This window comes from Arvicanthis niloticus, chromosome 19 (genome assembly GCF_011762505.2).
Source record: "Arvicanthis niloticus isolate mArvNil1 chromosome 19, mArvNil1.pat.X, whole genome shotgun sequence".
In the NCBI taxonomy this organism is placed as follows: Eukaryota; Metazoa; Chordata; class Mammalia; order Rodentia; family Muridae; genus Arvicanthis; species Arvicanthis niloticus.
Window position 1 is genome coordinate 29,011,505 of NC_047676.1, and position 23,845 is coordinate 29,035,349.

General features: G+C 36.7%; 2 protein-coding genes and 1 pseudogene across 3 annotated transcripts in view; all 3 read left to right on the forward strand.

The window, feature by feature from the left end:
* Positions 1-7,729, forward strand: part of LOC143435061 (uncharacterized) — a 53,333-nt gene extending 45,604 nt beyond the window's left edge. The window contains exon 5 of the mRNA XM_076916134.1: positions 7,587-7,729. Coding sequence (XP_076772249.1) covers positions 7,587-7,669 — 83 coding nt within the window. The 3' untranslated portion in view covers positions 7,670-7,729. The remainder of the gene's footprint in view (positions 1-7,586) is intronic.
* The window catches only part of Nipbl (NIPBL cohesin loading factor), a 165,646-nt gene that overhangs the window by 22,883 nt on the left and 118,918 nt on the right, over positions 1-23,845 (forward strand). The window lies entirely within an intron of this gene.
* On the forward strand, positions 1,648-2,056 carry LOC117723870 (large ribosomal subunit protein uL14 pseudogene; annotated as a pseudogene).

Consider the following 23,845-nt stretch of genomic DNA (forward strand, 5'->3'; position numbering starts at 1 on the left):
AATTGAGCTAAAAGAAGTTCCTAAAACTTTGGGAGTCATGGTCCTATAAAAATGAATTTTTAGGGGGTTAACAAGGTGGCTAAGCATGTGATTGAGTTTTCTGAACAAGCCTGGTGACCTGGAACCATTTAAAGGTAGAAGAGAGCAAACTCCCAACAGTTGTCTTCTGACCTCCACATGCATGCCATGATATGTATATGCCTGCCAACACATAATAAACATACCAAAAATACCTTAATAATGATGGTAAATAAAGCAAAGCAATTTTTAAAACAGTAAATTTTAAGTAGGTTTAAAATAATTGATAACAGACTACCTCCAGAGCACTGTTTCTAAGTCTTGTAATAGAGGCTCCCCTGATCGATATTCCTTCCTCCCTTCCTTCCATCCTTCCTTTCTTCCTTCCTCCCTTCCTTCCTTCCTTCCTCCCTTTCTTCCTTCCTTCCTTCATTCCTTCCTTCCTTTTTTCCCCAGTTTTAAATATCAGTTGTCCTTCTGTAATTACACACTTAATTATTTCAGGCAACTTGTTTTTTCTTCTTTTATTTTTCATTAACAATTATATATCCAATTCTTTGAATCATTTGAAATATCTCCTCTACTCTAAGTCACCTTCTTAGTTATCATTTTTATACTTAGGCCCAAAGTGAGATAATTAAGCCTTTTCCTCTGTTACTAAATACTACTTACTTTTTAAAGTGTATTTATTTTTTATTTTGTATTTATAAATGTCTTACCTGCATATGTGTATGAGAGTAGATGTTGTCAGATCCTCCCCTGGAACTGGAGTTACTGATGGTTATGAGCTACTATTTGGGTATTTGGGTACTATTTGGAAAATTTCCAATTTTTTTTTTAACCCCAAGCCAACTCTCCAGCCCCATTTATAAATAGTACTTTTAAAGCATACATATATGTGGAGTTGAGAAACCTGCTAGTACTCAAAATAAGATTGTCTTAAATGGTATTATTAGATGGATGGATTAGAGAGAACTTTTTTCAGTACTCTTTTCTTCTTAATAATGTGATAGAGTAGGGGCACTTCATGCCTAAGATGATAATTTCATTACTAATACTTGTGTCTTGTTTATAGAATTCATAATGACCTCAACCAAAGTCTTTCTGTTTATGATGTTTAGAAAGTAGAAAATGTATTTACTAAAACTCTTACTTCCTTTTTGACTAATGATGGTGATATGTGCTGGCTCAGCCTTATTGATAGGTAGCACAGGTGCCTGGTGGTGGTTGGCTTAGGGTAGAAGGAGTGCACAGTGCCTGGCTGGGGAGTGCAGTTGTGGCCAGTGCAGTGGGAGCACTGAGACCGACCATTGCTGCTAAGGAGTTTGAAGGCTGTAATGTTCTACAAGCCATGAAGTATGTGGAGCCTCAAGTAAAGCAAGGTTTTCAAAGTCTGCTATCAGTGATGGGTTTCAACCCAAAATGCCACAACAGGAGGCAGCATCAATGTTAGTTTTAAGCCCTACTGCCAATAAAGAAAAGATTGAAAATGCTCAGTGACAACTCAGGTTCGTAAAGCACTCAGACAATGGAGGATCTCCTTATACAGCAGCCAGAATCACTGACATAAAGAAGTTCAAGCTAAAAACATTAAGTAAATGGCTTTCTGGCTCTTTCTGGGCACTCAAGATGTTGAAGTGAGGACATGGTAGGTCCTCCAGAGCGAAATTCCAGATTTCCCTGGGTCTTCCAGTAGGAGCTGTGATCAACTGTGCTGACATTATAGGAGCCAAAAACCTGGATATCATCTCTGTGAAAGGAATCAAGGGACAGCTGAATAGACCTCCTGCTGCTGTTGGGTGACATGATGATGGCCACAGTTAAGAAAGGCAAACCAGAACTAAAAATAAGGTCCATCCAGCAGTGGTAATTCGACAGTGAATGTCATATCAAAGAAGATAATGCAGGGTCATAGTAAACAATAAAGATGAGATGAAAGGCTCTATATCACAGGTCCAGTTGCAAAGGAGAGTGCAGACTTGTGGCCCAGGATTGCATCCAGTGCAGGCAGCGTTGCATGATTCTCCAGTGTATTTGAAAAATAAAAAAATCTTTGCTCAAAGAACTTGTCTTCTTGACACACCTTCACCAATATCAGCTTTGCAGACGAAAACTACTAAATGTCAGCTCTAGGAGTCACCTTGCCAAACTTCACTTTCCAAATTAAGTAACTGTTATCATCGTTAGGGGCTGTGGAGATGGATCAGCTATAAAGACTATTGGCTGTTCTTTCAGAAGACAGAGGGTTCATGTCTCAGTGCCCACATGGTGGCTGTAACTCCAATTTTAAAAAAACAAACAAAACAATAACAAAAAACAATACCCTCTTTCAGACCCCTTCTGAAGCCAGGCACACATGGTATACAGATAAACATGTTAGCAAAAACATGCATGTACAATAAATAAGCTTTATGTTTTGAAAAAAAGTAAAGGTATGATAAATTATAGTGTATGTATGAGTACCAGTTTTTGTAAGAAGTGCCTTAGACCTATAAAAAAGGATAATAGTCATAGCACTAATGTTAATTGTATCAAGTTTCATTAAAATTCTGAGTTATAGATTTAGGATTATCTCTACATATCAGAAACTAATGATTACAAAGAATGCAACTCTCACAAGTGATAAGAGAAAAAAGTTTTACAAGAATTTCAGAGTCACTGTAATTAACAACAAATGGTGCACGAGGCCAGGAGTGTAATATTTCTTCTTTAATACTAATACCTAGCACAGTATCAGCCATATAGTATTTGATAATTGTGTGTATCTTGTTTTATTTGTGATCAAAGTTCTAAAACATAGATGAGCCCTAGCTGAAAGTCCTTTGACACAGAATCTATATGAATTTTATTTGTATCTCAGTATGATTTCCCCCACTTTGCTTTTGAAAAGTGATTTTTCTGTTTGGCAGGAAACCTAACATATCAACTAGTTCCTTTAAATTCCAAGATTGTATCTTTTTGTAGTGTCTTCCTTATCTTTTTAAAATAGGACTTGTCTGTCGTTCTTTTTTTTTATCCTTTTTTTCTTTTTCTTTTTCTTTTCCCTTCATTATAATGCCTACTATGTTATAACTTAGTTATCTTTTTTTTCCCAGCCTAGGAGAGCAGGAAAGGGTTTAGTGAAGACTATTTCTTCTCATCTCAGTCAGCATCAAGTATGCTTTCTAGAACTTAGTAGCTGCTGCTCAGTAAATATTTGAGGTGAATAATTTTAAAAGACTAGCTTAAAATAGACTTTATGAATAGTGAAGCAATTACTTAAATATTGTCTTTAAATTATTCTCACTTGCTCTTTGCCTTATGTTATTCCTCCATGATAGTTCTCTAGACTGCTGTTTTTCAGGAGTCTGAATACTTGAGGCATATGCTATTTGTATCTTCTTTATTTTTATTTTTGACAGTTTGTGTTCATAGTCCCTTCTCTTATTACTTTTCTTATTCTCATTCCCAGACCTATTCAACCTGGTTGTCCCTCTACTTCCCAGCTCCTACTCCTGCTCTCAGGTTTCCTCTCTCTGTGCACATGCTAGCACACTTCTAAAGAAATTTCTCATATCTTTATTTTGTGGGAAGAAACTTTAAAAGGGATATAAATAATAAAATAAATAGCCAGATAAATGAGAATGAACAACTTTTTAAGAATTTCAGTATAAAAAGTATATTCAATTAAGCTATCAAATCCTTAAATAGAAAGTATAAGTCTACGTTTTATCAGCCTTTACACAGAACATGAACAGTTGTACATAAGATTCAGTTGAAATAATGTAAGTAGAGGTGCTCCTAAATATAATAATTCTAATGCAAGGATAAGGATAATGTAAGGGTTGGTTATTTTTATATTGCTATGATAAACCACTAGGCTCACAACAACTTATAAAAGAGTTTATTTGGGCTTATGGTTCCAGAGGGATAAGAGGCCATTGTAGTTGGGAGGTGTGGCAGCAAACAACAGAAACTCCATTTGAACCATAAGCAGAGAGAACAAACTAAGCATGGTTCAGTTCTTTGAGTTCTCCAAGCCCGCACCCATTGACATACTTCCTCTAGTAAGACCGACTGCACCTCTTAAACCCAGCAAAATAGCACCACTAACTGGGGACCAAATAGTCAGATACCCAGGACTATGGGGGGTATTTATTATTCAAATCATTACAGATGCCATAGCTAAAGGGTTTTGGTTTTAGTTTTGTTATTGTTTCTTTTTTTAAGATTTAAAAAATTTCCAGGACTGCTAAACAAAGAGGGGAAAACCTCCTAAGAATAGTGTATGGATGATCTTGAATGGTAGGTAATCTTTAGCTTGCAGAGTAGTATTCTCCAGCAACCCTGCACTCAGAATGCTGAGGCTCCAGGAGGGAAGTTCCAGTCATGAGTTCAGAAGCAGCCCAAGCTGCTTATTGAGACCCTATCACTAAAGCAAAGTATCTTAAAAACCAGTGTTATCAGTTGTTGTATATAACAGTATTTGTTATCTCACAGTTCATGTAGACCAGGAAAGCTGAGCTTGTTGTATTCCTTCTTGTGTTACACCACTAATACTAAAAATGACTTTTTGGAGGCTGGGGAGACATCTCAGCCAGTAAAGAGCTTATCCTGAAAGCCTGAAGACTTGAGTTCAGGTTCCCCATATCTACACCTAAGTTGTGGTATGGTGATAGTAGTGTTCTCAGTACTGGAAAGGAAGCAGATATAGACAGACCCTTGGAGCTCATTGGCCAGCCAGACTAGCCAAATCAATAAACTCCAGGTTCAGTCAAAAAATAAGATGGCAAGTAATTGAGGAAGATAATCTACCATTGACCTCTGGCCTGTCTCCACATGCATATATGTGTACATGTATGAACATGCATGTGCATGCGTGCTTAGACACACAGAGAAAGTGAATGAATGAATGAATGAATGGAATGGAGGATGTAGTCAATGGTAAAGTGTTGTCAATCCTGCCTGTATATCTAGGCTCAACATTTAGTATTATAAAAAAAATTTCTGGCCAGAATAAATTTTGTTTTACTTGCTATTAGTACCTTAATATTATTGACTTAGAGAATGAAATGAGGTGAAATTTTGATCAAATAGACTAGTCTCTCTCTCACCAATAGTTTTCTTTTAACTGTTTACCTTGATTAAACAAAACTGACTTGACTATAACTCGACATTGAATTTTATTGAAGTTTCTTATTAAGTCATCAGTAGATACTAAGTCTAAGAGCTATTTCTAAATATAGCTGCTGAAGAAAAAGGGCATTGAGTTGAGGATTGGTATGCTTTTAGTATTTCCTAAAACTTTGGTTCTTGGTGAAGTGATTGGTTTTTAAGGTATCTTGATATGAGAAAATAAGTCCGTGAAAACTATGAATGAATTTCTTCTTTACAGCCCCAAAGATATACTATAGTGTAATTTTACATATCTCTCTCTCTCTCTCTCTCTCTCTCTCTCTCTCTCTCTCTCTCTCTCTCTCTCGTCGGTGAACATATGTGTGTGTGTGTGTGTGTGTGTGTGTAGAGGTGTAAGTGTGGGTGTTGAGACCAGAAGACAACCATGATTGTTGTTTCTCAGACACGTTTTAGAATAGGACCTCATTGACAAGGAGCTCTCCACAAAGCTAGCTAATGAGCAAGCTCCAGGGATCTCTGCCCAGCTCTGTGATGACATGAATGTACACCGTGCAGAGCATTTTAAACATTGGGTTTTAAGCATTGAGGTCTGGCACTCATGCTTACAAAGGATCCCTGTAACAACTGAGCTATCTCCCCAGCACTTTGGCTGTGTTTTTTCATATATTGCTAAAAATGACATGGTATGCTTGGTTTTTTTTTTTTTTTTTTTTTTTTTCTTTCTCAAGTGGTGACTGGTAGATATGGATTTTTCTTGGGATTCTATTTTTGTTGTAAAGTTTTTCCAGGCTTTTCAAGTAGGTAGCAAAATTTTAAAAAGCACTACTTTGAGCTTACTCCCAAACTTGCTAAGTGTAGTTTATGAATCATATCTACAGTAGGGTAGGGTCTGACAAGCTTGCTTTTTTTTTGGGGGGGGGTGTGTTGTTGTTTTGGTTTTTTTGAGACAGGGTTTCTCTGTGTAGCCCTGGCTGTCCTAGAACTCACTCTGTAGACCAGGCTGGCCTCCAACTCAGAAATCCACCTGCCTCTGCCTCCCAAGTGCTGGGATTAAAGGCATGCGCCACCACTTCCCAGCTCAAGCTTGTATTTCTAACAAGCTCAAAGGTACTGTGATAGCCCTGGCAAGGTTCTAAACTGCTCAATGACTTAGATTTAAGTGTAATGATACCTTTATTACAGAAGAATTATTCCAGGGACTAGACAGATGGCGCAGAAGTAATTTTTCTAAGGGCTACAGAGACGACTCAGTGGTTAAGAGCTCGTACTACTTAAGGACAGTTCCAGCATCCATGTCAGGTAACCCCAGACTCTAGCTCCAGGAGGATATGAAACTCTGTTCTGCACATAGCTGAACCCAGTACACACACACACACACACACACACACACACACAATTACACACACAATCACACACACACAATCACACACACACAAAATAGAAATAGATCTTTAACAATTTATTAAAAAGAATTAGGCTCTTTATGGTTTTATAACCCTAAGCTATAAGTTTTCATTTACCTTTTCTCATTTCATCTTTACAATGTCCTTGCAAGATTATTTTACATGTTCACTATAGAATATTCATCATAAAGGGCAATATTGTTTATGTACCCACCAGTGATTAAAATAGTATTTGTGCTTAAAATTCCAACTGAATATTAAAAAATTAAGTTTTCTATCATATGCCTTTTCCTACCTTAAGAAAACAAATTCTGCAAATGCAGAATATGACTAAAACGGAAATGCATTTGCTCAGAAAAGACCCCCTCCAATGTAATAGCAATTAGAGTGGGGTGGTGGGGTCACAGGCACAATCTCCTTTTATCTATCGCCTCAATATTTATAATATAAAATATATTTACAGTAAGAAATAAAAAAGCCTTAATCTCAAAAATGCTACTGAAGATCAGATGTTGAAAACAGTACATAAACTAAATAAAAACTTGACAGTACATCTGCAAATCATAGCAATTTTGATAGAAACTGGGCACTGTGGCACAGTGTGGCAGTTTGAATAAGAACCCCTTAAGCCCATATATTTGAATACTCAGTCCGTAGTTTGTGCAGTGATTTGGAACTGATCAGGAATGTGGCCTTGTTGGAGGAGGTGTGTCACTGTGGGTAGGCTCTGAGGTTACACAATCCTATGCCCTTCCCAGTTAGTCCTCTCTCCTGTGTCTTCCACTCCCCGCACCCCTACCCCTCCACTTTGCTCCGCCTCAACTGTGAGCAATGCACCAATAAACTCTTCTGTAAGTTGCCTTGGTCATAGTGTCTCTTTTCACAATAGAAAAGTATAAGAAATATAGTTATTTGCAAAAGGAGATTATTACTTTTAAAATAGATAGTAAAGATAGCCTTTCACATGTTACTGAAGGACTTTAGGCATTGAAAAATGATCTGTAAACTCTAATTTTAGTCTCCTTGTTTTTTCATGTATGTTGCATCTAGCAATGTGGTTTAATGTGCCATTCGGTGTGGCTAGTCAGAAGCGACAGATACTGAGTGCTGAAATACCCTCGAGGCTTTCTTGAGGTTGCTGAGCAAGAACCACCTTCTAATGAAGATTGTTTTGGTATCTTGGAAAAATACTGGTTAGTGCTTGCTTGCCCTGCTGCCTGCCCCAACCCCAGCCCATTGGGTAAATTTCATTGTCATATGTCAGTAGATTGGAGAAACAGATATCAGGACTTTGCTACTGTCTCTGTTTCCCACCCCTCTCCAAGGTTGATAATTCAGAAATTCAGAAGAGTATGAGTTCCAATCATTTTGGAGGATAATTTTGTCTTGTACTCTTTCTATCAAAATTTAAAATAAGTATTTCTCATGAACCCCACTTCTAAGAATTTAAACTTAGGAAAATTTGAGGAGCATCAAAATTTATTTGCTAGAATATTCATTTACAGTATTATTGTTGGTAAATAATTGGCTAAAATAGGCATGAATCTAAAAGAAAACGAGGTCTCCAACAACAAAAAATTCATTTCCTATGTATAGAGAGATAGTTAAATACTATCTGCTGATTGAAAAAAAAATAATTGCTTTAATAGGTTGCACCTCTCCTCTCTACAAAGAAACAATTTTTAATTTTTCAGTGCAGATCATCAAACTGATGGACTTCTGCACAAGCAAAAGCTGTACCACTGGACTGTATCTGAATCACTGTTTATACACATGTACACACATACACAAGTCAGTCTAGCTGTCCCACAAATGTTAGGGACTCCAGTTTCCCTTTCCCACCTCACAGTAGGAAGGCCGTAACTACTACTGCTACTGCTTAGGTTCTCCACAGGGTCATCTTCCATCTTCTGTTCTCTGTGTTGGTTTGTTGTTGATGTCATCGTCGTCGTCTTTCTTGGAATGATGGGGAAAGCAAGTAAAGGAAAAGAGAGGTGTGGGAGCTGATATTACTACACTTAGGTACTAGTAATCTGTCTCGAAATACAGTAATTATTTTATAGGATAGAACACTGAACTAGCTCGTGAGAAAGAGAGAATATTAGACTTTCAGAACAAGTTGAAGCCAAGACTTAAAAATAGATATATTTATGCTAGAAGCCTACATAGTAAACTGTATTTGAGATAGAGAATTCTATAATGTCTTTTAAAAATACCTTTAAGTATTGGTTTACTTTATTCATTTGCTATTGTCCTGCATGTGTGTTTGTATTTGTGTGTGTGTGTGTGTGTGAGAGAGAGAGAGAGAGAGAGAGAGAGAGAGAGAGAGAGAAAATGAATCGGTGTTTGTTCACATCTGCACACATTTGTGTAAAGGTTCGAGGTTGATAGCATGTACATCCCTTAGTACTTATCTTTTGAGACAGTCTCAACCTTGAACTTGCTGCTTTGGCTGAAACTAGTTAGTTGGTCAGCAAGCCCAAGGGATCTATCTTTCTTGCCTCTGCTACCCCTTTGCTAGGATAACGAGTGAACATACTGTGCTTGTTTTTTCTAATGTGCATTCTGATGGTTGAAAGTCAGAATTCAAGCTTTCATGGCAAAAACTTTGCCAACTTAGCCATCTCTGGCTGTTTCTTTTCCTGTTGTTGCGATAAAAATACTCTGGCCAAAGCAACCCTGAAATGACGGGGTTCATTTCAGCTCACAGTTCCAGGGTATAGTCTGTCACAGCAAGAAAGCTAAAACAGGAGGAGCTTGGACACAATGGCGTGTTGCACTGACAAGCAGGAAGCAGGGAGCAGTGCTATTGTTTAGCTTTCTTCTCCAGTTACCCAATCCAGGATCCCAACCAAAGACTTGCACAGTGGGAAGGGACTCAGACCTCAACCGAAGCACTGAAGAGAATCCCTCCTAGGCATGTCCAGATGCCTAGCTCCCAGGCAACTCTAGACCCTTGACAAATTGAGAGTTAACACTGACCATTATACCAGCCCTGCCTTCTGTTTTCTCTTTAAAAAATTCTTGGCTCAACTAACAAGAAAAAACTACTGTATTCACACATCTAGAAACATTCTGTGAAGACTTCAGTGGTTTCACCTTCCTAATATTGTGTGTGACCTGTTAGTTCCTTGTATTGTGGTGACCCCAACTATAAAATTATTTTTTTGTTGCTACTTCATAATGAATTTTACTATTGTTATAAATTGCAATGTTAAATCTGATAAGCAAGAAAGGGTTGTTGGACCCCCAAAGGGTTGTGACCCACAGATTGAGAACCACTGGGTTAGTAAATGTCCCATTTGGAAGACATGTAGAGAGGACATAACTCCTGAAGAATGTTATTGAAAAAGATATTCATTAGATTCTAAGTTTTTATCTACTTAATACCTTTTATCTTTTCAGTTTCTGTTTTAATAAAGTGTATTTAATGAAGGTTTCTTATGTGTAGGAGCATTGTTTAGTATAGTTGGTTTAAATTGATTTGGGAGCAAGTATGATTATTTTCTTCAAACTCATGCCCAAACCTTTCTCTTTTAAAAACAGCATTATTTAACAGTTTCATACATGCATATATATACATACATATATGTAATGTATTCTGATATGTTCATACACACAATGGATAATTATGTTAAATTACGCTTTATACTCTCTGGACCACTTCTTCCTTGAACATCTCTTTCCTACTTTCATGTGTTTATCTAGGTTGTTGTTGTTTTTGTTGTGTCTTATGCCCTACTAAGGTTAGTTACTTGGATGAGTGTCAGTATAGTTATTTCTGTGACACAGACAACTTACTAATGACTGTATAATAAGAAAAATTACTTCCCCTTCTCCAGTAGCCATCAACTGTCAATAGTTCTTCAGAGAGGGGTGGAGCTTCATGAGCCCCTCCCCAAGTTGCTCTCAAATGTGAATGGCTCTATCTTGTGCAGGTCTCCTGTAGTAACCACAGCAACAGCCTTGTCATATTTAGAAGGCAGTGTTTCACAGCATTTCTCCCCATTCTCTGTTCTGAAAATCTCTCTGTTCCTTCTTCAGTGTTCCTTGAGGCTTATGGATTTGTGGGTTGGAGATGTTGATATGAATGTACCAGTTAGGCTGAATACTCCATGTCAGTTATCCTCAGAGCTCTGACCAGTTAATAGTCTCTGAATTAACTACTGCTTATGACAAAAAGAATCTTTTTCTGACCAGGGTTGAGAGTATCACTAATCTAGGGTATAAACAAAAATATTTAGAAGGCAATTTTTTCTACATGTCCATTTAACAAAACAACAGCAATAGGTATCTCCTAGGACCTATGAACTCCCCAGCCATGAATTCCCTTCTGTGGGTAGGCTTCAAATCTAACCTGAAAGCAGTTGGTGTCCTTCAAGAGTCCCGCTATGGGATTGATTAGTGGGCACATCTTTCCTGGCAGGTCACTATTAGCATGCACAGACCATTCCTGGATAAGACCATTAATAGCTTTTTTCACAAAGCTTTACATGAAAAGCTAGCCAGCAAGGATAAGTTACTAGCTCAGGTTCAGCTTGTTTTCTCTATATTCTACAGCCAGAGTATGTTGTGTCTTTAGCAATAGTCTTGCCGTTTAGTTTGGCAATGGCTTGTATTGTTTTGAGGGCCTCTGTTACCTCCTTGACCGTAATAGCTCCTGAAGAGGTAGGTATGCTAGCCATGGTACTGGGAGTTTTGTTAATAACATTGCCTCTGGGAGCAGTTTCATGAAGAGTCAGTTTATAAAGGCTGCCAACTCCACCTCCTCTAGGAAATTTTGTCTGGTTTCTTTCTAACCTTTCTCAGAAATAACTTTTTCTTCCTCTGACCTTCCTCTGGATCTTTTTATGAGTATTGTAAGTTTCTACCTTGTTATGTAATTGCATGTGCCTCTTTTAAAAACGTAAGTTTATAGTCTATGCTAAAATTTTTCCTAGACTTTCCTAGGGTATATAACTTCTTTTGTGTCTTTCACATTACTTAATACCGACACCTTTCACATGATGTAGAGACTAATATATTTTCTGATCAAATTATTTTGATATTTACCTAGGAAAAAGTTAATGAACTTCAAATGTAATTATTATTCCCTTGAAATAAACAGGCCATAAAGTTGATGGCTAATAACTAAAGTTAGCAGAACAGTGTGCTGAAGACAGCAGTATCAATGCCTGTCAGTTACTGGAGACTGGAGATATAGATAGGAAATGCAGTTTCACTTTATCCTGTGCTTTAAGGGAGCTATTGAGGGATTTGAAGAGGAAGTCATTTGATCGAGCTTGTTTTTAGATAAGTTACTCTTACATGATGAAGAAGCTCACTCTAAATGATAAGACTAAGAGACAGGAAACCAGCTAGACTATTGAAAAGGAGAGAGCAGCTCTAAGATCCCAGAACAAAGGTAGTACAGTAGGATGGAAGAGAATATGCTTAAGAAATATAGGCAAAAACTTAACAGGCTTCTTGGTGTTGTACTTCATGTGTGGAGTTTAAGCAGAGGCGAGTTTCTTCACTATGCTTTACATACTGGGTGAAGATTACGTACTGGATGAAGTACTGACATTTGAGTTAGAGATAATGGGAGTGGGAGAAGCAGCACTTTTGTGGCTGAAGTGGGTTTTGGACATAATCAGTTTGAGTTGTGTATAAAAAGATGTCCGTTAGTCAACAGGTTGTATTTCTTTGGCCAAAGGAAGAGTAGCTAGTGGTAGTGGTAGTGGTAGTGGTAGTGGTAGTGGTAGTGGTAGTGGTAGTGGTAAAGCACGAAAAGATCCTGTCAAATGTGGATAGGATCCCACTACCACCACCCCATCCTCTCCTTCTCTTGTCCCCACTGGCCTAGATGAGTTATAATTGACTTTTTTCTCTAATTATCTCTATATAATTTCCTTTGACCTGAGTCTAATCATGAGAAGAAAAGAAATCAGAGCAGTGTAAAATTGTTAAACACTGTAAAATAATGATACTAATGCTTCACAAATGTTGGCATCTTGAAAGATTAAAGATAAGGGTAGAAAAAAGTGTTCCACATTCAAGGAGTCTAAAAGAGGCATAACAACTAAGTGCAACTTGTCCTTTATTGGTTGATTCTAGATTATCCTTTTAAAATACATCATTGGGACAGATGGGAAATTTGGATGTGAATTGTATATTAGAAAATAGTGTCAGTCTTAAGTGTAGTTGTGATCATTTATTGTTATATAGAAGAATGACTGCTTTCTAAGATGGAATGCCATGATGTAACTAACTACTCCAGGGGGTTATGTCTTTATTGTCCACACTGGGTTGAAACCATGTTGTTTTTCCAAGTGTGAGACTACAAGCACCTGGAACTACATCCAGCCTAGTTTTCTTAATGTATGTGGTTGAGTATTAGAGATTAAATAAGATTATATTTACTGCATGTTAGGCCCTTCTGAGTTAACTGCAGAAAGCCATACCATCCAGCATCCACTATAAAAGCCATGGTCACATCATAGGGAGTTTTATCATTTCAGATAAACCTATTAAGTATATGAACCAGAATTACTGTTGTCTAGTATTGATTAGCCCTGTTTAGTCAGACTAAGGTAAATTAACCCTACAATGTCAGTGGCTTAAATTATTTATTGAACAGTCAGCTAAGGACTAGATGTGCTCCACACCAATGGATGTGCTGACAGTATGCTCAGCTGGGCATCTGGAGCAGGAAGATGGAATACGGAAACGGACAGATGAGGATCTTCCTTTGACTTCTAAATATCTTAGCTGTGAAATGGCAGTCACTTTCACCCACAACCCCTTAATCAAAATACATTATTACATGCCCTTTTGGTAGAATCTGAGCCATGTTGGGATCACACACAGCAAATATCTCTACCATCTACTGTAGTTCATCTCAAATTGTTTAGATTCTTTAAATCTGTTGATAATAGTCATCACTACTAGTTTTTTAAACTATAGTAAAGTTTTATCACAGAACTTTTAGATTGTGGCACAGTTTGCTACATATGTATTGACTTTTCCCACAACCCATTTTTATTCACAATATTTTTAAAAAGTACATGTGTACATTGAATTTGAGGGAAAACATGGTTTTCAATTCATTATCCTTATCTTTAGAATAAAAATATGTTGAAAACAACTGTACTTAGCTGTGTTTGTTTGTGGTAGCTGTCACTGGTTTGTTTGTTGGGTTTTTTTCTTTTTTTGTTTTTTTGGGGGGGGGGTTGTTTGTTTGTTTTGGTTTTTGTTTGTTTTGGTTTTTGTTTTTTTTTTTTTTTTTGGAGATAGATTCTAGCTGCTGGCCTGAAACTCACTTTTTTCAGGCAAGCCTCAAACTCACAAGAAATTCCCCCTGCCTGTGCCTCCTGAGTGCTGAGATTAAAGGTATGTGCCACCATGCCCTTGTCTTTTTTTCAAAATTTACTTTATATAAATTTGAAGTTCCTAATAAAAGTAGGTAATAGCCATGTAGCACAGTTTGTCTTTTTACAAATTTATTTAAGTATTTTATTTGTTTTTCAAGCAAAGATACTCTAAATTTATTAAATACCTGCCTTAGTTGGAAAGTATTTACAGCATCTCTGAAACTTATTATTTTTAAATATTCTTGCTGAGACAGAATCAAGGCTTGAGAGCTTATTGAATTAAGTCTGTATTGTCACTACTTCTTCAATTTTGTAATTCTTAAAAAGTAGCCAAAAGTTTTGCTTCAGTTAAGTAAAGGAGAATTAATATATCAAAAACTTAAATCCTGTAATTTACAAGGCTATTTAATGAAAATCCTTCCTTTCCAAGGTGCATGTGAATAACAAAGGACATAGAATTGACTAGTACTTTAAAACGTCAGTGATAATTAGATAAATTATAATTCACTAATAAAGTAAAATAAGGGCTTTGTCATTTATTTTCCAAGAACCTTTTCTCTATATGGTTCTTAAAGTAGTTGCCAGTTTCTATTACTGCCCATATTCCCCATTAATCTTTTCTTATAATGTCCTTGGATCTGGTGTGTGTGTGTGTGTGTGTGTGTGTGTGTGTGTGTGTGTGTTACATGCATGTGTACAGTGCATGCTCGTTTTATGTGTACATGTGCATGTGGAAGCCTGAGGTCAGGGTTGAGTGTCTTCTGTCATTCTCCACCTACTCTTTTTAGTCCTCTCCCTTCCTTCCTCCCTCCTTCCCTCTCTTCCTTCCTTCCTTTTAAACTGTGTCTGTCACTGAACCTTATTGGACAAGACTAACATCAAGCTGCAGGAATCCTGTTTCTAGCTTCTCAGATCTAGAGTTACAGGTGTAACCACCACACCTGACCCAGGTCCTCATGCTTGTGTGGCAAGCATTTTATCAACCAAAGCCTTGATTTGTAGACTCATTTTTTTTGTCATTTCTTTATTCTTGTCTCCTATTTTAGAAAAATCATGCTATTCATAGTATAAGTAAGATTTATGAGAAAGGAACCAGTTTAGGACTGTATTCCTAGAAATAATGTTTGATATCCTAAGAGCTATATATAAAACAAAACTGGGTTGTTTTCTTTGACCATTATCAAGTCTCATACTTCTCACCTATTATAAACATATCAACCGCAGTAGAGAGTGACTTCTGTGGTGTCACTGCCATTATGACGGGTAGTCGGCATTACCATACAACACACAGGTGTTAGCTTTTCAGCTTAGTCATTTTTTCAAATTAGGCAAGTAACAGGCTTTTTGAAGTTCACTCATTTTATTCATGTATCACCTTATTAAATATAGTTATTATGTTAAGATTTAATTGCTGTGGCAATTTTGTTGATACTGGTAAATGCCAAATTCAAACCCCTGTAAAACTGATTACCTTTCTTTATCTTGCCTTTGATAGTGTAAATTTTAAAGTATGGCTAATAATAAGACAGTGCATTTTAGATGATTTGAAGTATTAATTTTCACCCACCTTTAATTACTCTAAGTACTCTCCAATAATATCTATTGACATAAAGAGAAGTACATTTTAAGGATAAGATTCATTGTAACCAATTTTAAAACCCACTTCTGTGTGACACTGCTGTTATCTTTATGAGGCAAGGTTTTTACTTTTTTTTGTTTTCCTGAATAACTTGCACATATTATCTCTTGGTTATTATTTCTAGTAACCAGAATAATCTTCAAATGTTTATAATTGCTAACAATGCATATCAAGATTTTTTTTTATGAAAATTACCCACCTTATGTTTTCTGTTATTCTCCTCTCTGTATATTCTCTCTGTAGCTTGAAAACAGATGAAATCTAGTTATTTTGCCTTGTACTTTAAGTGTTTTGATACTCTTAAAATCATTATAAGCAGAAGCGCTTTTTCTGCTATTGTAGAAGTTAGATTTTTTTATTCAGAAAATTATTTAAGTGTGTGTATGTGTGCACATATAAGACACACAGACAGACAGACAGACAGACAGACAGACAGACAGACAGAAGACACGTGGGAAAGGAAGGTCTGTTAGTTATGATGTGCCTTCCACAATGCACATGGAGGTTAGAGATGGCTTTGTGGAATTGACTCTCTCCTTCCACCTTTATGTGGATTCCAGGTTTATCCTAAGCCCTTATTTGGGTTCTATCTTTACCTACCAAAATAGCTCACTGGCCTTAGAAGCCAGTTTATATCTATTTGACTTTCCATGTAGGTTTTTTATTCTTAGACCTCAATTGATTGGCTTGAATAAATTTCTTTAAAATATTATGTATTATTAAATGGTGAGACCCAGTTAACACTGTCAGACTAGATTCTCTTTTGTAGGAAGTCTATATATGTTGTACATATATTGAAAATCAAGTTCTGGACAGTTTTAGCCTTATAATGGGTAGGACAAGACCCAGTTTGACTATTTTATTGGTGAATAATTTTATTCTGAATTAATTATTAGTAGAGTGGTTAAGAATGTTTATAAGTTCTAAATTAGTTGTCTGTATTCTGTTAATTGTCCTGTAGGTGGCATCATTATAATTTGCCCACTCATTTTGCTTTGCACAAAGATCTAGTTTTGTTCCGTCTTTAAATCTAAAGAAGCAATAATTAACAACAACAAAAAAGATTGAGTGTTGTCTGGCAGTATGATTGCTTAAGTGATGAGTTAAATGTATCAGGTGGTGGAAAACTATATTTGGAATAACAAGCATTTTTCATTCAGTTTCTTTAGTGCTCAGGAATTGTGGAATTTTTTATTTTAAAATATTGTTTTTGAGTCATTGAGAATAGAAGTTAAGAATGTAGATCTAGCGTAACATTTGAGTTCACATGTCTCCTTTTAGCTGTGTTACTCTGAGAAACTTACCTCACCTCTGTGAAAAGGCTTCCATTCTGCAACAGCCTGCAAGTTCATTAGGCCAGGGAAACCGTCTTGTCTTTGGCATAAATGAGTTCACAATGTTTAACACCTAGTAGGTAGTCAGTAAGGGTGTGTTTTTTAATGAGTATGTGTTTTGCATAATTCAAATGAAAACTATGAGTGTATAAGAGGTAGTAATTAATACACATCATAGTGGTTAGCTACTTTTCCTATCAATGATAATAGAAAATTCTATCTTTCTAATACAGGAATTTTCTGCATACTCATATCTCCCATAGTTTACAGTGCTGCTAAACAGTTAGTTTGACTATTTACCCAGGCATTTCTTCAATGTGTGAAGGTTAATCTCTGCCCAGCAAGAATGTTGTGAAGATTAACATTTATATAATACAGTTAACAGAGTGTCTGCCATATAGAGGTACTCTGCATCTTATTCATAGTAGTAATAGTAATAATAGTTTAAAAATAGTTTCATTCATGTCACACTTATCCCACAACTGTTAATATTTATTCAAAAACTTTCTCATTGATTTCGTGTATATTGTCTAATATTTTAAAAATATGTGCACTCAGTACATTTGTCCTCACTTTATATTTGAGGATACCATCAGAGAAGCTAATAGCTTAAAGTTGTTCAACTGCTAGTGACTGAATTATAATTTTAAAGCCTGTGTTCTTGCCTTGAGACTAAATTAAGAGAAAGTATATAATCTGTTGTATCCTGTCTAATTTTCTTACTCCATTACATTTTTTGCTTTTCTCTTTTTTTCTGTTCAGATAGATCATCAAGAACACAGTATTTTATATCCTGTTGCCCAGATTTCTATGTCATAGATACATTTTAATCTCTCTGCTACAGTTGCTAGGATTATGAGTATTTTTTTCTGCCCATACTGCTCTCAATCCATAATGATTCAGTTCTGTCAAGTTGCTTCCCCATGCCCCAGACCCACAGTGAATTTGAAAAACAGCACAGTTTTATTTCCTGATTTACTTCATAAACTCACCTCATGTACCCCTGCCATTTAACACTTGTTCGATGATGCATCTTTGAAAATTACTTGCTGCCAATGTCTGTTGCTATGTAACAAACTAACCCCAGAACTTAGTGTGGCTTAAAATAGTAACCAGTTTTTATGTCTCATAATTCTGTTGATCAGAAATTCAGTTGGTGTTTAGCTTTGGTCATGTGATTTTGATGGTGGTTACTTGAAGGTATTGGCTGGCTGAGTGGAGCCAAGTTTCAAATAGATAAATAAAGGCTACCTGGATGGAGATATCCAGAAGAAGGCTGGGAACAGCAGCAGCAACCCCCGTGTGCAGAAGCACTTACATGGCTCTTTCATGGTCATCCAACATTTCTGGAATCCCAGAGGATGTTTCTACTGTATTTTACTTGCCATGCAAGTTACAAAGGTCAACCCAGAATCAAAGAGGAAAATTAGACTACTTCAGTGAGGACCAGCAAAAATGTGTAGCTGTTTTTAATCTGCCACCATGAATCACACCAATTTTAGATTGTGTAAATTCAAGTGAAAACTGGATTGGTTATAGGGAGTGCAAATGATTTCTTGATTTTTTTTTTTTTTTTATTCCACTGACAAATTTAAGCACTTACTTGTTAGAATCAGAACAGCTAGAACTGGAGTTAATTTTCTCCTGGAGCTCAACCAAAACATTTGTTGGCTTGATTTGTAAGATGGTTTTGTTATCATTAAAACTAGAATCTTTTTTCTTCTAAATATATAAAATTTCTATAGGATATCTGCTTCTTGGTTAATACTATAATACTTCATCTCATATCCTGAGCTTATGAATTTGTAGATATGGGGGAATTGAAGAGATATCTGAGTGGTTAAGAGTATGTAGTATTTTTCCAGAGAACCTGAGTTCAAATTCCAGCACCCATGATGGATAGTTTAACAACCAGCCAACTATAACTCAAACTCCAACAAACTCAGTTGTCCCTTCTGGCCTTCCTGGGCACTTTTGCACACACACATACACACACACACACACACACACACACACACACACACACACACACACAACTACCTTAAAAAAATATTACTGTAAAACAAACCAAAAGAATTTGTAGAGATCAAATTCAAAGAAAGACAAGAGTCTTCTACTCTTAGTTTCTGAGTTATTTTCTCACTCATCAACATATATAACTTTTGTATATTGTAAACAGTATTTTTATGAACCTAAGATGAAGACTTGTATTTTACTGAGAGGGGGAAAAAGCAATATCAAGTATAGTTTGGTGAAGAAATGTTAAAATTTATATGCAAGCTTGTTAGATATTGAGGATTGTACTCTTCTGAATGAAAAAGGAAGTTCTTGAGAGGTTTCTTTAACAGAGAAAAACAGTAGCATATTTTAACAAAATTGCTGGCTGCTGTGTAAAACTACCTAGGAGTGTCAAGGACACAAAAGACTAGTAACTAAGGAGCTACATTAGATGGAATCAGATGCAGTGCTTACACGAGACCAAGTGAGGGTGGGTAGTGGCCAAGAAACAGATTTGACCCTAGGGGCTTTTCTTGCTTAATACCCATTCTTAGATTCACTTGGGGTGGGGGTGTGTGTGTGTGTGTGTGTGTGTGTGTGTGTGTGTGTGTGTGTGTGGAGAGAGAGAGAGAGAGAGAGAGAGAGAGAGAGAGAGAGAGAGAGAGAGAATATACCTCAAGCATTATAAACTTTAAGTGCAGAATAACTCAAGAAACAGAGTTCTTGATCAGATAATCCTGCGAAGTGTTTGTGTGTTTTGTGTGTCTCACGTATGTAAACATGTTCATGTGCATGTGAAGAAGAGGCATTAATGTTGGGCACCTCTCTATATCTATCTATATTTTATGTTGTAAGACAGGGTCCCTGGAGTTCAGCAAGGTGAGCTAGCCAGTGAGTTCCAGGGATCCTCTGTCTCTGCCTCATGATGCCTGGGATTACAGGCATGTGCCACCACACCTGCCTTTTCCATGTCTTACATGGCTGCTAGGAATCTGAACCAAGGTCTGCAGACTTGCACAGTAAGGACTTTAAGGAACGAGCCGTCTCTCTAGTCCTCTCTTTTGGTAGGAAACTAGAAAGTGGTTTTCTTAAAAGCCAGTTTGTTTTGTAGGATGTGTGTCTATGTGGAAAGAACTTTGGTCAGCAGTTCAATGAAACATTTACCATTTAAAACTAAGTGCACAGTCGTAGGCACTGAATGTATTAAAATAAGGAACAGTGTGCTTATCATTAAGTTGTATATAATCTAATGTGAAACCAAGACTTTTATAAATAATTGCATACAATAGAAATGCAGAGTTACAAGTACATTTCATATACGGAGGAAGCATGAAATTGCCTAAACATACTATGATTTCTGAAGAATAACATGGTAGATTGAATGCTAGAATAGAGCAAGAGAATCAATCAATATAGAGACTACTATTAGTATGAAAATTACTATGAAAATCTGATTAGAGATGTGTAATAAGTAATTACATATAGGTAATAGTCCCAAGTAAAAATAATCTGAAATAGCTAACACTATTTTGTTAACAATGTTGTTTACTGTTGCACAGGCAGAAGTTACATTGTTATAGGCAAATGGTTAAGCCGTCTAGGGAGAGGCTGTCTGAAAATGGTTTTGGCTTGAAAATCTTCCTGATTGTCTGCTTACTCTCCTTTCCTGCCTTGCATGAAGTGTGGTTGGCTTTATAGTTTTCTGTGTCTGCAGCCGCATGAAGTTTTCCGAGCGAAAACATTGTAGTTCCAAATGTTATTACAGTCACTAAGTCATTTGCAGTTTCTAATCTTCCTTTATATGCCAGGCTCAACCAATCCCTGGTTTTTCCAGCATTTCTTTTTTTCTATTTCATGTTTTCAAATTCTTCAGAAAGGTGAACTTCTCAAAGTTTTACAAGAGTAAAAATAAGCTTAAATGAAAGGTATGAGTTTATCTTGTTTTTAAAAGATTTTTTTTTAATATTATGTATGCATGCCTGAATGTATATTAGTACTGCATGCATGCCAGCCAGAAGAGAGGGTTGGAACTCTGCAGCTGAAGTTATTTGTTAGCTATGTGCACATTCACATGTGTGCAACACACACACAAATAATAGCAAAGTACATTTAAAATTGTTTTAAAATATGCTATCTTATTTTCCTAAATTTGGTAAAAGATCACTGAGTATACATATTCTCTAAAGGAACAGTACCACCCCAACTGGGTAAAAAATTGTTGGAGAAGAGTATAGTTTTTTTGATTTTTTTTTTTTTTTGTAACTTTACATCACTTTACATCCACTGCCCCCAGTCACCCCTTCTCCTCCTCTGAGGGGGCAGGAACCCCCTGGGTATCACCCCACCCTCGCACTGCAAGTCTCTGTGAGGCTAAGCACTTCCTCTCCCACTGAGGCCAAATAAGGCAGCCCAGCTAGAAGAACATATCCAACAGACAGGCAACAGCTTTTGGGATAGCCTACTCTCCCAGTTGTTCGGGACCTATATGATGACCAAGCTGCACATCTGCTACATATGTGTCAGGAGGCCTAGACCCAATCTGTGTATGTTCTTTGGTTGGTGGTTCAGTCTCCGAGAGCCCCCAAGGGTCCAGCTAGGTTAACTCTGTTGGTCTTCCCATGGAGTTCCTATCTCCTTTGGGGCAGCAGTCCTTCCTCCTTTTCTTCCATAAGAGTCCCCAAGCTCCATCCACTGTTTGGCAGGGTGTCTGTATCTGTCTGAGTCAGCTGCTGGGTGGAGCCTCTCAGTGGACAGCCATGCTAGGCTCCTGTCTGCATAACAGAGTATCATTAATGTTGTCAGGGATTGGTAATTGCTTATGGGATGGGTTTCAAGTTGAGCCGGTTATTCGTTGGCCTTTCCCTCAGACTCTGCTCCGTTCCTTGTCCCTGCATTTTCTTTTTTTTAAAGACAAGATAAATTTTGGGTTGGAACTTTTGTGGTTAGGTTGGTATCCCTGTTGCTCCATTGGGGTTCCTGCCTGGCTATAGGAGATAGTCTCTTTAGGTTCCATATCCCCAATGCTATGAGTTGCAGCTAAAGATACCCCCATTGATTCTTGGGCACCTCCCTTATCCCAGGTCTCTCAAGATGCCCCCGCACCTTCCCACCCCCACCAGTTGCATATTTCCATTCATTCTCATACCCTCTGGCCATCCCTGATGTCCCTCCCCACAGCTGATCCTGATCCCCTACCTCAGTCCCCTTCCCAGCCCTCAAAGTCTTAATTGTAAAATGTTCCCTTAAGGAGGTTGGTAATCAGCGAGCAACCTGTGGCTCTCATAATCTGAGAAATACCAACATTGAATACTACATGGCTATGTATTATTGTAAAGGGACAAACAAGTTTGATAGGTAAAGCACAAGATTCTGACACCTAGAAGAATTTTACTTTACATTGCCGTGCACTTCATATTGGTTAATAAGTAAATACAAAGCCAGACACATCTAAGCTAGATAAATGTCTACTGAAGCTTAATACAGATTTGTTGAGTTCTAATGATGCATATAATATAAACTGATTACTACTTCCCTGAGTTCATACTAATCAATAACTGTATCATGTATTTTTATTTTACTCATGAAGAAAAAGTTTTATTTCTGTGAAGTAATATAATCTACTCCCTCTCATATTAAAAAGCAGATTCTTGCTGGAATTAGTGGCATGTGTCTTCAGTCCCAACACTCAGGAGGCAGGGACAGACAGATCAGATCTCTGGGAGTTTGAGGCCAGTCTGGTCTCCAGGGATACATGGTTGACTCTGTCTCTAACAAAACAAAACAGATTTTAGTATTGTGAAAATACTATCTTTCTTCTGCCTAAGTTAGTTCATTTGCCTATCCAAACAATATAAACTTTTATTAGAAAACTACTATATGAGAAACTGATTCAATATTTTAAAGATTATTTCTAGTTTAAAGAGCCTAGAAATGAAAGATAATAAGAAATAGAATTCAAACTATTTATATGTGTGTATCTATGTAAATGGAATTAGAAACAAGAATTAAAGCTTTTAAATGAGGGTAAAATTCGATTCTGAAATAACAGAAATAATAGAGTAATGGTTTAAATAACAGAAATAATAGAGTAATGGTTTCCAAAGTGATATGTGTCCTGGAGAAGATGCAATTGTGTGGTCCTGGGCTGTTAACTACTGAACTATCCCTATTACAGCACCACCATCCCTTAACCTTGTATTCTGAAAACACCTATTTTGTAACTTGTAGCATATCTTCTACTTAGCTACTTGTGTTTCTAGAAATTTTTCTAAACATTTTACGTAAGGAAGATAATATAGATCTAAATGATTTGTAGACTGCTTTAAAGAAGTTCACTAAAAAGCATCACTGGCTTTCAGGTATGCACACACACACAAGGCAAAAAAAAATAAAATATATATATATGCACAGTACTTTATAAGCTCTGTCATGGAAAGTTCTTATTTTGACCTTTAGTATCTTCAGTTATTATTAAATAAAGTGAGTCTTGCCTCTAAACTTTCCTTCTCTTTTTATAGAACATGAAAGATACAGCATTCTGAGGTTACAGCAGATTTTTAAAATTTTTATTTTAGGCATAAAAATTTAATCATATGTTCATCCATTGTTTGGATGTTTTTCTTGGGATCGTTTTTTGTAAACCTGTACACATTTGATTTTAATTTTGCAGAAAAATCAGGAGACCAAAACTTGGTGTCTACTTTTAAAAGTGTGTTTTGAATCTGTCATTCTATCTCTGCTTCCTCTTATCCCTAGAACAGTGGAGCTGGACAAGGTTGTTTGTACGAGGACCTCTTGGCTCCCCAGATACGAGTGTTTCTGTTCACACGTGCAGACTTAGGAGTCAGAGGAGGCTTTTGTACCTGAGGCCTGGAATATATTTTGTGTGAATTTTTTTCCCTTCAGTTAAAACACAAAAACCCTGTAATGGTATAGATTATTAGTATTATAATAGTCAGTGAAATAATATATTGAAGATTTGTTTAT